Source organism: Musa acuminata, unplaced genomic scaffold, assembly GCF_036884655.1.
Source record: "Musa acuminata AAA Group cultivar baxijiao unplaced genomic scaffold, Cavendish_Baxijiao_AAA HiC_scaffold_1104, whole genome shotgun sequence".
NCBI lineage: Eukaryota > Viridiplantae > Streptophyta > Magnoliopsida > Zingiberales > Musaceae > Musa > Musa acuminata.
The window spans coordinates 54,792-68,430 of NW_027021317.1; the positions used below are offsets into that span (position 1 = coordinate 54,792).

Here is a 13,639-nt window from a genome sequence, read left to right on the forward strand (position 1 = left end):
AAAATAGAAATAAAAATGAATTAATTTATTCTTTTACATTTTAAAGTTTTTCAGATTCTGCTATAAATAACTAATAAAAGAAGTTTATTAAGATATGGTGAATTATGCATAAATTAGGCTTCTGCCAAAGAAGAGAGGCTAATTTGTATTGCTTGTAATGTATTCAACATACATGGACACAAATAAAGAGATTGACAGTGAACATAACATACTGTATGAGCTTCCATGCCTCTCATGTAAGTGCACATATAAGAACATAACCCTTGAGGTGAAGTGGATCTCCACTGAGTGCTCATCCTTTATTTTAATATGAACTTGGATTAGAGAAAACCAATCCACATGTATGCACATATCAAATCCAAAATGGCTTGCAACACCATATGCACAATTTGATGTTTGATGGCCATTGATAGATTGGATCTCAGGGTGTACTTGATCAGCACTAGGAAAAGGTTTCTTCACAAAGGGAGAGACAAGAGGAGGCAAACAAGACTGCAGAGAATAATTCTTCCTTTATCCTTTTGGAAACACAGCAATGGTCTTAAATAAGGTTCCCCCACACCCATCTCAAAAGGACTGGATTCTTGTGTTCTTTTGGGGGTTTTATATGTTGTCTTCCCAAGATTTCTACTGACAGAAGCTCTTCTTTTATGCCATGGAGTAGGCTAATTCCAGGATCTAAGCATACACCAGTCAGTGATATGGTAGTATGATGGCAGACATTACAGACACAACAAACAATTTTGTGAGGAGGTATTGAACCTTTTTTGAGAAAATTCACTTCTCCTTTTCTCTAACTTTCTATTCTTTTTCTTCTTTTCCTTTTGTCTGAGTGGTCACTTTTGATCCTTAAAGGAGCTTGTTTCCTGGTTTCTGCACTTTATTCTCTCCAGCAGCATCTTTCTCCAAAGAGATTGTCCATCTCCCCTCGTTTCTCTCTTAGAATTTTCATGATTTAGAAGATGGTGACTGCTCCATCACATCTATTGCAAGAGCAACTGATTGCTTGCTTGTATTTATTCCTTTTTCTCAGGTCATTTTTTGTTTTTTTGGAAGAACTCCACAACACACAAAAAATCCTCCTTGACCAAACCAAAATGGTTGCTTGAGAGAAAGCCTAAACCTCACTGGGAGAAAGGAGCACACACAAGAACTCCTTCATGGCAATGTCATCTGCTTACTTTCCTCTTCTTGCAAGCTGGAGAGGTCTGAAGACTTGCATCATCACTCTTGTAGCTCAGGCAAGCAACATCCAACACCCCTAGTGGGCTTTGTGGCACAGAGGACACTGATGAGCTGACATCTTCAATTGACTGCTGCCTAATTAAAACTTTGTTTTGAAGCACTTCATGACATCCTAAGACATCCTCCTGCAACCACCGAAGTTATGACAAAATGAAAAACCATCAAATCATGAAAACCACCTCAAAGGTAAATCTCAAGTGAAGCACACACTTGGCAATAGCCTTCGACTTGAAGATGATTACCAATTGGTAGTAATCATGCAGAAAAAAATTGATACAATGAAGAACTAGTGGTGCCAGAACCATTTTTACCTTCATTACATGAGTGCAACAAGACAGCTTCCTTTCAACATCCACCATTTGGGTTTCTCTCAAAACCAACAATGCAATGGCTGCAGCAATTACAGAAGGTCTGAATGCTAGGAAATCAGTATCTGCACCCAATTGCATCATTCTTAGTCACACAACTCGATTGTCCTGATATGCATGAAATTATTGCTTTCATGGAGAAATCTACCTTTAACCGTGCTCGAGATGAGTTCTGCAGATCGAGAGACCGATAGCTTGGTTGGTGAATTGCCATCACTGAACTTGTGAAGGAAGAAATCTATGTAAGAGAAAGGAGTCACAGCTTGCATCTTCCATCTGAGGGTGCTCAGCACCAGAAGCTCCATCCTCTGAATAGTCTTAGCTTCAAAGACATACTTTGCCTCACCAACCTATCCAAAACAATTCACAGAGAATCTCAATAGAAATATTTGTGAAGATCATGTCAGATAACTGCGCATTCTTGATGTCTGCTCACCTGTAAATCCATGGACAGAGGAACATCAGTTTCCTCCATCTTGGCCGCCAAAGAGAGACAGGCCACAGCCAGTAGCTGCGTCATCCAAGCCTTGCCTTGCTACAATTATAGATGATAGTAAAGATTTGAATCAGTGAATTATATTAGGTCGACATGACATTACAGGAATGAGCTTGTAATGAAGATTATGATCGACAGAAACGAATATGAGCAGTGTATGTTCTTACTGGAAGCTCATAGGCAGCGAGGAACCGATCCAAGTAATTGACAGATACATAGGCAGTTAATGGTCCAAAATTGTAATGGGCATGAACCTGTTCAGTGAACCACAAATGTTAATCTCAAACACAGAAGAAGAAGAAGAAGAAGAAGTCTTATAACTATCGACACGTTTCGAGAAAATCAACATAAACTCAAAAGATACTATTCAGCAAATCCAGCAAAAGAGACTAAGAACAACAAAAGGAAAAATAATATGAAAAACCCGCCTGCCACATCCAATCAATGGCGTCCCGCCTGAAGGACAGGTCTAAATCCCCCGAACGCAGCCTCTCGCCATAGTCCTCCCTCGGCAGATGCTTCTGTTCTCTCTCGACCAACAAACTCAAGCAGTCATCCGACTGCAGGGGGAAATCCACATAAAAATCACACCTTTCTGGTTCAGAAACACGACTAGGCCTATCCCCACGCTGCTGCTCCTCATCACCGAAGCCCAGAATGCTGTCGTTGTCCTCGGCGCAGAGGAGGCCGGAGGAAGCACAGTCATAGCTTGGACTCATTGCTCACTAAGAGAGAGAGAGAGAGAGGAGAAAGAGATGCAGATAAGGGAACTGTGAGAGCTTTATTCTATAGAAAGGGTCCCTGTTCTTCCTCGCCTCCTCTCCTCCTTCAAAGATGACTCCTTCTCATACCGAAAGTGAGTTTTATGTTGATACAATTCCAATGCGAGATCAGAGAAAGCGGAGAGGAAGAGGAGGAAGGCTCACTGTTGTATAGAGAACAAGGCGAAGATTTTGTAGCGGGAGGAAGAGAATCTGAAAGGGAAAGATAAGCGGAAATAATTAAAAGCTCCTTTGAGGGTGTGGGATTTGTGGTGGGTTTTAAGGTGACGAAGACGACGACGATGATGATGATGAGCACCTAAGTACAATGATGATGCGATAATTGATTGCTTGGTGACTGGATTGGCATGATATGGTCTAACAAAATCTCTGAAGACAAGGATTAAAGAGGAGGTTTCATGGGACTGTAAAAGCTTGGAGATGCACTCCTATGAAATTAGTATATACTAAATTTATGTTAGATGATTGTTATTTTTTCTATATATTCTCTCTATAAAATGCCATTCTGTGTGAATTAGTTTACCTAAGTAGTAGGAACAAAAAGTAAAGCTCCACTTAGCCAATGGCAATTGCTAAAATGACACTTATAAGATTAATATTCTACTCACCCTTGTTGAGTTATTCATGGACTTAATATGAAGTACTTAGAAATGGCATGAATCCAAAAGTTGAAAGCATTGTTAAGTAAGTTCCTAAAAAATGTGCAGCATAAACAAGTAACAAAGTATACAAGAATCTCTCTCTCTCTCTCTCTCTCATACCTCACAGCTTCTACCACTCTCCATGACAGTGCTCCCATTTCAAGATCCTTCAGAATTCTCACTGTCCTTTGTTTCCTCTGGCCTTTTCTCCCACCTGACAATGGAAATTTAATTCCAAAATAAATTAATATAATAATATCAGAGTTAACTTCATAAACTACAAATCCATACTGTCTGTGTTCTGTTTCATTACAACAACAAAAGGTTAAGGACACTTTGTACCATGACAGAATCTACTATATATTGATCAACTGACTCCAAACATCAGCTTGATATATCAAATATTGATATTGATTAGAGTGGTGGTTGTCCTGCACAAAGACTAGCACATAATTATCATTTCTTTCAGAGAGAATTTATAAGATGAAATCCTAACATATATGCCATGAGAGTGAAAAGGTGTGGCTAGAGAAAATGAATGTAGGCAATTGAGGAACCACATCACCAAAAGGAATATGGCAGAAGTTAAAACAGTACATTAGCTTGATCTTCTCTTTTGGAATCTGTGGACTTTACTATTCGGATGTCATGCAGAAACAACATGGAAGGTACTCAAAGCTTTACTAAGATGCTTGCAAGCACTACTTTTTAGAGTTCCAAAGAAATGAGCTTCTCTGCTTCACCACTTTGAGATGCTCTTTTGTTTCTCACATTCCCTACTAAATCTCTCTCTGTTTCCATGACTCTTTCCATGCTGGGTCAGATGAAGAAGCTTTAACCATACTGTGAGCAATCCATCCTTTCTTTCGGCTGCAGTCCTGGCCTTTGATGTCCTGGCCTTAGATCAACTTGAGATATTTTTCTCATTGACCAAGAGGAATGTTATTTAACCACATACAAGCTTTCTAATGCATCAATAAGAAGACTTACTCTAGATTATAATCTGAAAAATGAGCAACTATAAGGAAATTGCAGAGGAGAAAAATATTGTTTCACTATAAATAAAAATGCTGAAATCTACATATCTGATACCCCACAGAAGAAAGATATTGCTATAAGATCTTTAGAGATTTTATGACAATTGATAAGAGCTTGGGACATGTTTGAACAAGTGCAGTGCAACTTCTAACAACAAGACAACATTGAAGGAATTTGTTTTCTTTGAACAACCCATGAACAGGAAGTGAAAGCAATCAGTGGCAAGGACACTTTAGGAAGCTGCTTGGCAGGAGACTGGCAACCTGCAGATAGATACAAACTTAATTGAGCCATCAATTAACAGCTCATGTGTTTTGCAACCTGCAGATACAAACTTCAAAAAAGAAGTAATCTTCTAAATTTGAGGTCAGAAACAGATATTTTAATTTACTCTCAACTGCTTCATGTCAGGTTTCATTTTTAGTTGCTGATCAATTATACAACCTTCAAGGTGTCTCTAATCAAATATTTACCATCTCCAGATGCGATATACATCTCCATTGGCTAGTAAAGTTTATATAAACAGATCAAATGGCATATGGAGTTGCAAGTTGTCCATAGACTCCATACTACTGATTCTTAGACTGTCATCCAAGTCATGCAAAACAAGTTGTTCCTCATTTTAAGGTTGATCTGCTGAGCAACTTCTGATAGAAAGATTTTGGTATCCATTTGTATGTTCATCTGCAACTGGCACTGTGAACATTTAGATCTCTCATGAAAATCTCTTAATTATGAGAATCTAATACATGGAAAAAAAGAATTTATTACATGGAAAAGACTTTATTATGTATATCTCTAGGTCAACGTCACTTAGCAAACATACCAACTTGATTCGAGAGTGCTTGTTCAGCAGTGACCCACCCCTTGGGGATCTCCTTACCTTGTCAATACCTGAAACCTATTAAGTAATGGCCTGAAATGTACAGGTGCAACATTTGTGCAAGTACAGAGAAGGCATGCTATGGCATTTGAAGAGCATAGGTTAGATCACTATCCTAATAGAAATAGTCTAAACATATAATACACCTGGAAAATTCTTTACAAAAGCTTTTAGGTGCCCAGTACAATGCGCTACTCTTCAATGCATCCTACTTTGTCATCAATAATTCCCCTATTGCTCAATCCTTCCAAAAAAAAATGAATGAAAAAAGAAATGACATAGAGGTGAACCCATATTTGACATGTCATTGCAGAACACCAATAGCAAATCAGAATCAGGCTGATCTCACATGAACAAACTTTTTCTTCCTTCTTAATCATCTGCATATATTAGCCCATCAGCTGGCAATCATCCTACTGAACTAAATAATCCCTCCTTATCTACATACCGTATACACTACTTTATAAGTAACTGGTCTGTTGAGTACATTATCAAAAGGTAAACAAGTGAGAGACCTCACAAAAGCTGCATAAGGTGGGGCTCTTCTACTTTTGAGTAGAGATCCTATGCATGAGGTAGTAAACCTTTTAAATTAGATATCTGATGCTGGTTTTAAATTTATGAATTATTGAACACAAATGTGGAAAAGTCATAACCACATAATAATTCTCATTTCTCATCTTATCATTTTCATCAAAATAGACCTGAATTCATTAAAATAACTTAGTATGGCTCTGAACTGTTGACAGACTCAAAATTGCAAGTCAAGGACAGATTTCCATTCACCTATTATCTCCTTTTGTATCCACAGCATCAAATACTTATTTAAAGCACAATTAAGGCCCTAACATGTTATTTTACAGAAAGATGTAGCAGATAATAAGATACTAAGACTCTTCCTAAAGCACAAGCTCACTTCATCAATGTGATGACTTGTAAAGCAAACTTATTTTGCACCATATATGTTGAATTGTCCCCCATCAATCTACTTATTTAGATTATCCTAGCCTCAGTGGAATAGCATACATCACCCAGAGCTCCAATGAGGCAGAAGTAACTGGGTGGTCAAAATGGAGGCTAACAAGGTGTTTAAATAATAGGACTATAGGAGCTCCTGCAGAGGAATCCTTGGTGCTCATGTGCTTTTATGGTTCTCAGGAGCAGGGTAAAGGAGTAGTTTAGTTGCAGCACATATCAAGGACTTTTGAGAGGTTGCTTTCATGCTTTCTCTTCAGTAGCTGTATGCAGCTTTCTGCATCAGCACACTGGAAGGCAAAGCTACTCAGTTTATGGCATTGCAGATGGCCAAACTTCCATGAGAGGCAGAAATTTTATATTTCCAGTCATGTGGGATCAAGGAGTGCAGTCCAAGTGTAGTTTCTGGGAATGTACTAAAAAAATTGACAAGCTGGAGATTGATTGTTTCTAATTGGGTGAGCTGAATCTAGGACTGGTTTCAGGGTATGTTTTGGTTGTTTTCTTGTAGGTAACTTGGTGAAATAGCAAGCCTATGGATTCTATTTAAGCACACCAAACCAGGGGTTAACATGTGCAAGGTTTTCATTGCAGTATAACTCAATGACAATGCCCTGAATAATTGCATATTGTATTGAGGATATGGTTTTGATCACTACGACATACAATTTCACAAAAAATGAGGTATATATGGGTAATCACCGGACCAATTCTAGACCTTGATTGAGCAAGAAAACCAATAAGAGCTTTTTGCAAGAAACAAAATGCCCTGAGGACATTCCCATGTCAACAGTTATGAGAATTTGTATTGTGAATCATATGGAAACTATCATGCTTACAATCTTCTCGCCCCTTCTTATTTAGCATTTGTATCATTTCCTTCAGTTATTAGTTGTTGCAGTTCTAAGGTGGTTGATTGTGGAGGTATCCTCTAGTCACTTGTTACAAGCATTTGACCCATGTTTTCTAAACACTTAATTGCATTGGGTTTGGCAAGTTGATTGTATCATGGTGTTCTAAAATGATGTCTGTTTAAGTACAACTAGTATGATGAAGAGCAAAACAAATGGGGTCATGTTTGACATTTGGCTAAGCAGCTCACCCTTTTACACACATGCAACCACATAATGCTGAATTCCAACAAAATGAATCAAAGGAAAGACACTGAACTAAATAACTTCTAGTATAATTAATAGCAAATGATACACAAATGTTCATCAAATACGCCCTTTACATGAAGATCCTTAGAATACCAAATAGAAATTTCGTCCCATAACAACAACACAATCCTGTGAAACACACTGAAGGGAGACAAATTCCAGTCTTTCAGAAAGAGACCCCACAAATTTTAGTACCATGGAAGCAAACAAAGGAACCATCAAACGGAATAAGATACAACAAACAAGCACACACAGGGAAATATATTCACTTCAGGATGAACCTTTTATTACAACAACTGGGCAGTTGGCATGGTTGATGCAGTAGTTGCTTACACTTCCCAAGAACATCCTGCAATAAAAGGTTATGATAAATTGATGCAAGTCGGACTCAAAAGAGAAACTAATTTTTAGTTGTAGCTCATGGCAGTGTAATCACATAGGCAAATATGCATCAACTGAAGATAAACATCATGTACCATCCCCCATACAAAAGAATTGCATAATAAGAATCACCGCATGCTAATTTGAAGCAAGCAAATAAACAAACAAAAGAACATGGTCTACGTGTATTCAAATTGCTAAGAAAAACTCTCTTTAAATGATAACTTACAAGTGGAACTTGATTTGGGTTTTATTTATCAATATTATTAATTTATTGTATTTTCACGGTTTTAAGCACCGGCAGCACACAGGGTTTAGCATAATATGCGCCAGTGGCATGCAACTGTGAACTGCAGTGTGAACAAGGTGATGCCTTGTGCCAACAGCGGCAAAAGGAAATAAGAAAACTGATAATAGCCAAAATACTTTCCTCGTCTGGCCTTGACTCCAAATTCTCTTACATCCCTTCCTCTTCCCTGACCTCCTTGTTGATGATCTATAGTGAGAAGCGGCAGCGAAGCTGCAACCCTTTATATCTCTTATCTCAAAACTGTTGCAGCCAATTTATAATAACCATTCCAGTCTGGTTCACTATCAGATAATTAATTTGATCCATTAGGTTCAACAATCTCAAGATATCCAGTTTGAGGGCGAGCCTTGGTACGATGATGAGACGAGGTGATCCCTTGCAACTGAGATCAGGAGACAAATTTTCGAAATAGTCTTTCTAAAATTAAAGTAGGACTATGTACATTGACCCTCTGCAGACCCACATTCCGCATTAGCTGGAGCCTCGTGTACTAAGTTTACCCTTTAATCTCAAGACCCCCAGTTCAAGTCTCAGTACCACATCAGCATTTGACCTTTTGAATAACAGTTGAAAAATTGCAATACCCCAAATTTGTTGGTAAGTCAGACTATTAGAGACTTTAGGATGCAGAAATCAAGGTAGAAAAGCAACAAAATAACTGTCACTTTCCAGATCATCATCCTTGTGACGTTAGAACTCCCACTAGATTAAACTGCCTATGTTACTTGTGCCTATGTATAAAAAGAAGTTAAAACAAGATTCAGATTTGGCAGAAACTTCACGATGCTTGGACGACAAATTATTGCGGAGAGACCACTACAACAGAAGGCAGACCTTTATCCTTTGCTAGAACTACTAGCACCTATGTTTATATGTAGGACACTGGAACTGGTATATCACCCAACCGTGAAGCAACAACAAAGGAACTCAAAAAATTTACAGTAATCCGACACACCACCCCTCATACCAGAGTTCATAGACGTGTCTGACAGGCCTAACTCTAGATCTTGGTTGAGACTCATATATGGTATATAGTTTGCAATAAGCATATTCCATATCGATCATTATTTACTTCTAGTTATTTATAAAAAAAAGGAAATTAAGTTAACCTAGAGATTTCAGATTATTGGAGGACATCCTCAACATATTGAAATTATACTTCAAAATTTGTCTGTAACAAAACAGTGTTAGTATTTTTTTTTTCTGCAACACCTTCGAGAGCATCCTTGCCTCCAAGAACATCTTTCAATAATCTCATGGATGTTTCCTCAGATTTCTGTTTCAGTTAATTTCAACAAGAATATCAAATAGCTTTTAAGAATCTACAAATACATATATAGAGCCTTCACAACATCCTAACACAGTTATACGTATCAAACTCCTTTTAAAGTTGTATGTATCAAGAATATGAAACTCCTTTCCAAGAGGGACAAGAAATGTTTTCTAACAGCTTCCTTCTTCCACCACCTCAAAAAAAAAACACAAACCCCTTAGGTTTCCATAAGACTTCTCTTGGCCTTCAAGAAAATAAAGCAAGAAGACAGCTTATCAAACACAAGCAAATATTTCCGAAACCATTCCCCAAGTCCAGATGCTAAGGAAGCTTGAATCCAATATGATCATTCTTTTTATGTGAATCCATTGCAACATGGGACCACAACAACACAATTGACTCAACCTGTGTATGGTGCCAAAAGAAGAATTCCAAAGCTTATCCCAATTAAAAACTTTGTGAACTCTTCCCAGCATGAGTTAAGAGATATAACCACTTTTCTGGGCGGAACTAAGTAACCTACCAAAGCAAAGAAACTCTCTAGAGATGCTACAAACTGATATCATCCGCAATTAGACAATATGTAACAGACAAATAATTGTAACATCAAATTCAGAACATCATCTTGCAACAAATGTTGGGACCATCGACTTCAATTTCCCTTTAAAAGTTTCAGATGCCCTGTTGTTCGGTTCACTGGCATGTTACTTTTTTCAGTCATTTAAGAACTCTCTGCTGTTTGACCAGAACTGATACCGATGTTTGATGGTCATACAATAATTTACTATATGGTTTATCTGTTTCCTCTTCTTGCAGTAATCATGCTTTAACTGAAGTTTAATGCTGAAAAAAGTTAAGCTCTTGACTTTTGTTCTTTTTTTGTTTTGCAGAGATCAAAGTTTGTAAAGCTGGAAAGGAATAATATAATAAAGCAACTTAAGATCTGCAAGTTTTACGGTACCAAACAAAGTCATTCCCATACTGAAGGGGGAAACAAAATGTAAAGAGAGAATTACCTCTTGATGGGCCCAAAAGCACGGGAACCCATCACAAGTAGATCCGCGTGCAAGTTGGTGGCCACCTCACATATCATCTCCTTCGGATCACCCACCACCACTTGCGTCTTGACATTCACCTTCATATTTGCAGCAGCATTTTCCAATCAAATTGACGGCAATCCTCAAGATAACTGCCCTGAGCAGCAAACAAGATCATGCGGGACAGTAAAAACAAAGCGATCTCACATCTTTCCCAGCGCAAATCTGGAGGGCGTGCGTCATGATCGCCTCCGTGATCCGTCTCTGGTGCGCCTCGATTGCCGCCGTGAAGGCTGGCACCTCGATGTAATCTGAAGATGGAAACTCCAATCAGAGAACAAGAATCGGAGGACACGAGCGGAAGGTTCGGGATCGAAGAGGATGAGGAGGAGTCGGGCTTTGGCAACAGACCGGGGCCGCCGAAGGGGACGGATCCGGGGTTCAGGCCAGCGGCGATGGAGGGCGGAGACTGGACGTGGAGGACGACGAGCGCACCGGCCTCCTCCGCGGCTCCGTCGCCGCCCTCGCCGGCGGGACGGAGGCGGAGGTTATCGATGGCCCAGCGGAGGCCATTCATACTCTCCTCGCTGCCGTCGACCGCCACCACCACGCAGCCGAGGTTGCCGGTCGCCATCTCCGACGCGAAAGAGCGGATGGAGAGAAGAGAGAAGAGCCGTGACGGCGATCACATTGTATCTTCTTTTAAGGCATTAATAATTCGAATTGTTCTGGACGTCCATTCCACCTCAAGATGCGTGCAGACACTTGATCCGAAGAACCCATGCCACCATATGATCAAGGTTTATAACTTCCTTCTAAAATTCTTCACACATAAAATTAAGATTAATCAATAATTATCATTAAAATCAACTAATAGTTTGAAATTTTTAAATGAAAAAAATAAAATATAAAATATATAAAACATCCATTATGGATCTGAAAATAATAAGGCGATTTAGTTTGTAAATACTCATATTTTGAGTATTTTCCAAAAGTATCATTTTTTTTTCAAATAATACTCTCTAATGTGAAAATATTTAAAATATCCTTTATTTTTTTAAAAAAATTATTCGTTTTTAAAATCTATTTTCAGCTGTTACATATTTTCATTTAGCTCGTTGTTTTTAAATAGCATTTATAATATTTTTATGTATTAAAAATACTATAAATATTATTGAAAAGAACTATAAGTGATATCATATCATGTCATTTTGATTATCATTATTTATAGATTATTATACTATTATATTTTTACACTTCTAATTAATTTGGTTAAGGCTAGAAATCTATTTAGATTATTTATGATATTTTTAAGTATATTCTATAGTATTTTTAATGTAGTAGTAAAAATACTATAATAGATTAAAAAAATACTGTAACAAGCGATAAAATTTTTAAAGAGTAATTTGGATTTTTTTTAAAAAAATTAAGGGTACAATTGGAGAAAAAAAAATAAAATAAAGAATATCGATTGAAAAATACCCAAAAACATGAGTATTTTTTTTTAAAAAAAAATATCCAAAGAATACAATAGGATATTATTATTTATAAGGGCTTACACCAAGTCATTAAAATGATATGTCTAAAATATATATATAAGAATTCAAATTAAATAATAAGTACTTTTTGAGATTGATTTTCAACGAACGAATATTTTACAAAATCGATAATTTTTTCTGCTGCACTAATTCACCCCTTTTAGTGTCGCTCTTGATCTTAATAATATGGAGAGAGTTTAATCACATGGGCTTTCGGTTTACACACTACGAACTAATTCTTAATACAATTGTGTTATTGATATCATATTATTAATATAAAGATAAGGGGAATGTGCCACATACAAATAGGCATTGATTATTAATACATTTGGGTTGGACCTGTGTTTATTTGACATTGGATTTGGGCTTGAACCCTCAATTAGAGTTTAGATCCATTAGGATTTGGGTAGGGAGGTTGGAAAATTGTATTTGGGTTTTGGAATTTGCTTCCACTTCGAATAAGATAAGGGGAATTAATTTAGGATGAATCTAAATAAGCTTTCTTTAGATGATCAAAATGGTTCAAGATTCAACAAGTTGACTATATTATATTTGTTTGATCTGCTTAAATGTAGAGTGTAAGTTTACTATAACTTTCTCTTTTTTTTTTCACTAAGAATATAAAAATAGGATAGTATAAGTCGATCTTTTCTAAATCTTATATCGGTAGTAGTTTGGGATATTAGATTTATCTTTTTTATATGCTTAAATCAGATTATGATTCTAATAATATCAAATTTTGATGATTAATTTGATTTGATAAAATTGATTCGTTCTTATCCATGAATATTTTTTTGGAGGATATAACTTGTGTGTTATGTCTCTTGTTATATTTCAATTTGAAAGCGAAAGATGTAGTTATTCGCTTTTCCAAATAATATAAAAAAAAATGTCTTTTATATGCTGATGTATATTGCCTAATAATTTTTTTATCATCTTTGATAATTATTGTGACATACTCGATAAAAAATAATGATCAGATATCATGAAATTTTCTTTGTAATCTTTGAATCAGTTGGGGCATGATGAAATTTACATGTCCTCCTTCTGATCTTACTAAGCTTTAGAATTATTTCAAATATATTCAAACAACATCATCAGAAGACCCACAACAAAGAACATTGTGTCACAGAAAACCCACTCATTGAGTTGCAATCCTCAAGAGGGCCTTAGTCTTCAGGATCATGCCAGCGCACCCACCACACCAACTCACTTTGATAATGTCAATTGTCCTTTCAGAAATGTGATGTGGTTGAGCTAAAAACAACAACAAAAAAAACAAAAACCACATGAACTTGTTTGTTCTAATTGGAAGTGTAGTTTGTTGCTGAGAGAAATGTTGGCAAGGTAGTCTTGATGATTGATTAATTCAAAACACTATTTTGTATTGTTTTTTGTGTTGCTCAGTGTCATCAATTTTAATCTAGTTTGTCATAAATTTTGCTTCTTTTTTTCTTTGTGGAGATACAACATTGATTCAGAAGCTTATTCCTTCACAGATATTTCAGAGAT

At 36.9% G+C, this 13,639-nt stretch overlaps 2 protein-coding genes across 2 annotated transcripts; both read right to left on the reverse strand.

Moving 5' to 3' along the window:
* Positions 1-158: 158 nt before the first annotated feature.
* LOC103986717 (cyclin-D4-1-like) lies at positions 159-3,174 on the reverse strand. The gene is made up of 6 exons (XM_009404807.3): positions 2,538-3,174; positions 2,277-2,363; positions 2,050-2,148; positions 1,762-1,963; positions 1,557-1,678; positions 159-1,370 (listed from the first exon to the last, which is right to left on the reverse strand). The coding sequence occupies exons 1-6, from the start codon at positions 2,826-2,828 to the stop codon at positions 1,170-1,172; spliced, it is 1,002 nt and encodes a 333-aa protein (XP_009403082.2). The 5' UTR covers positions 2,829-3,174; the 3' UTR covers positions 159-1,169.
* A 4,419-nt stretch (positions 3,175-7,593) lies between these two features.
* LOC103986718 (universal stress protein PHOS34) lies at positions 7,594-11,320 on the reverse strand. The gene is made up of 4 exons (XM_009404808.3): positions 11,001-11,320; positions 10,797-10,900; positions 10,569-10,687; positions 7,594-7,937 (listed from the first exon to the last, which is right to left on the reverse strand). The coding sequence occupies exons 1-4, from the start codon at positions 11,221-11,223 to the stop codon at positions 7,859-7,861; spliced, it is 525 nt and encodes a 174-aa protein (XP_009403083.2). The 5' UTR covers positions 11,224-11,320; the 3' UTR covers positions 7,594-7,858.
* Between the last annotated feature and the right edge of the window lie 2,319 nt (positions 11,321-13,639).

What these genes read in the sequence shown, in the direction of transcription:
- LOC103986717 (XM_009404807.3), bottom strand. Translation starts at nt 2,828, where the DNA reads ATGAGTCCAAGCTATGACTGTGCTTCCTCCGGCCTCCTCTGCGCCGAG. An exon ending in CCATTGATTGGATGTGGCAG is followed by an intron (nt 2,364 to 2,537) that starts GCGGGTTTTTCA and finishes TTCACTGAACAG; the next exon opens with GTTCATGCCCATTACAATTT. An exon ending in TCGCTGCCTATGAGCTTCCA is followed by an intron (nt 2,149 to 2,276) that starts GTAAGAACATAC and finishes CTATAATTGTAG; the next exon opens with CAAGGCAAGGCTTGGATGAC.
- LOC103986718 (XM_009404808.3), bottom strand. Translation starts at nt 11,223, where the DNA reads ATGGCGACCGGCAACCTCGGCTGCGTGGTGGTGGCGGTCGACGGCAGC. An exon ending in CGTCCCCTTCGGCGGCCCCG is followed by an intron (nt 10,901 to 11,000) that starts GTCTGTTGCCAA and finishes TTCCATCTTCAG; the next exon opens with ATTACATCGAGGTGCCAGCC. An exon ending in AGATTTGCGCTGGGAAAGAT is followed by an intron (nt 10,688 to 10,796) that starts GTGAGATCGCTT and finishes GCAAATATGAAG; the next exon opens with GTGAATGTCAAGACGCAAGT.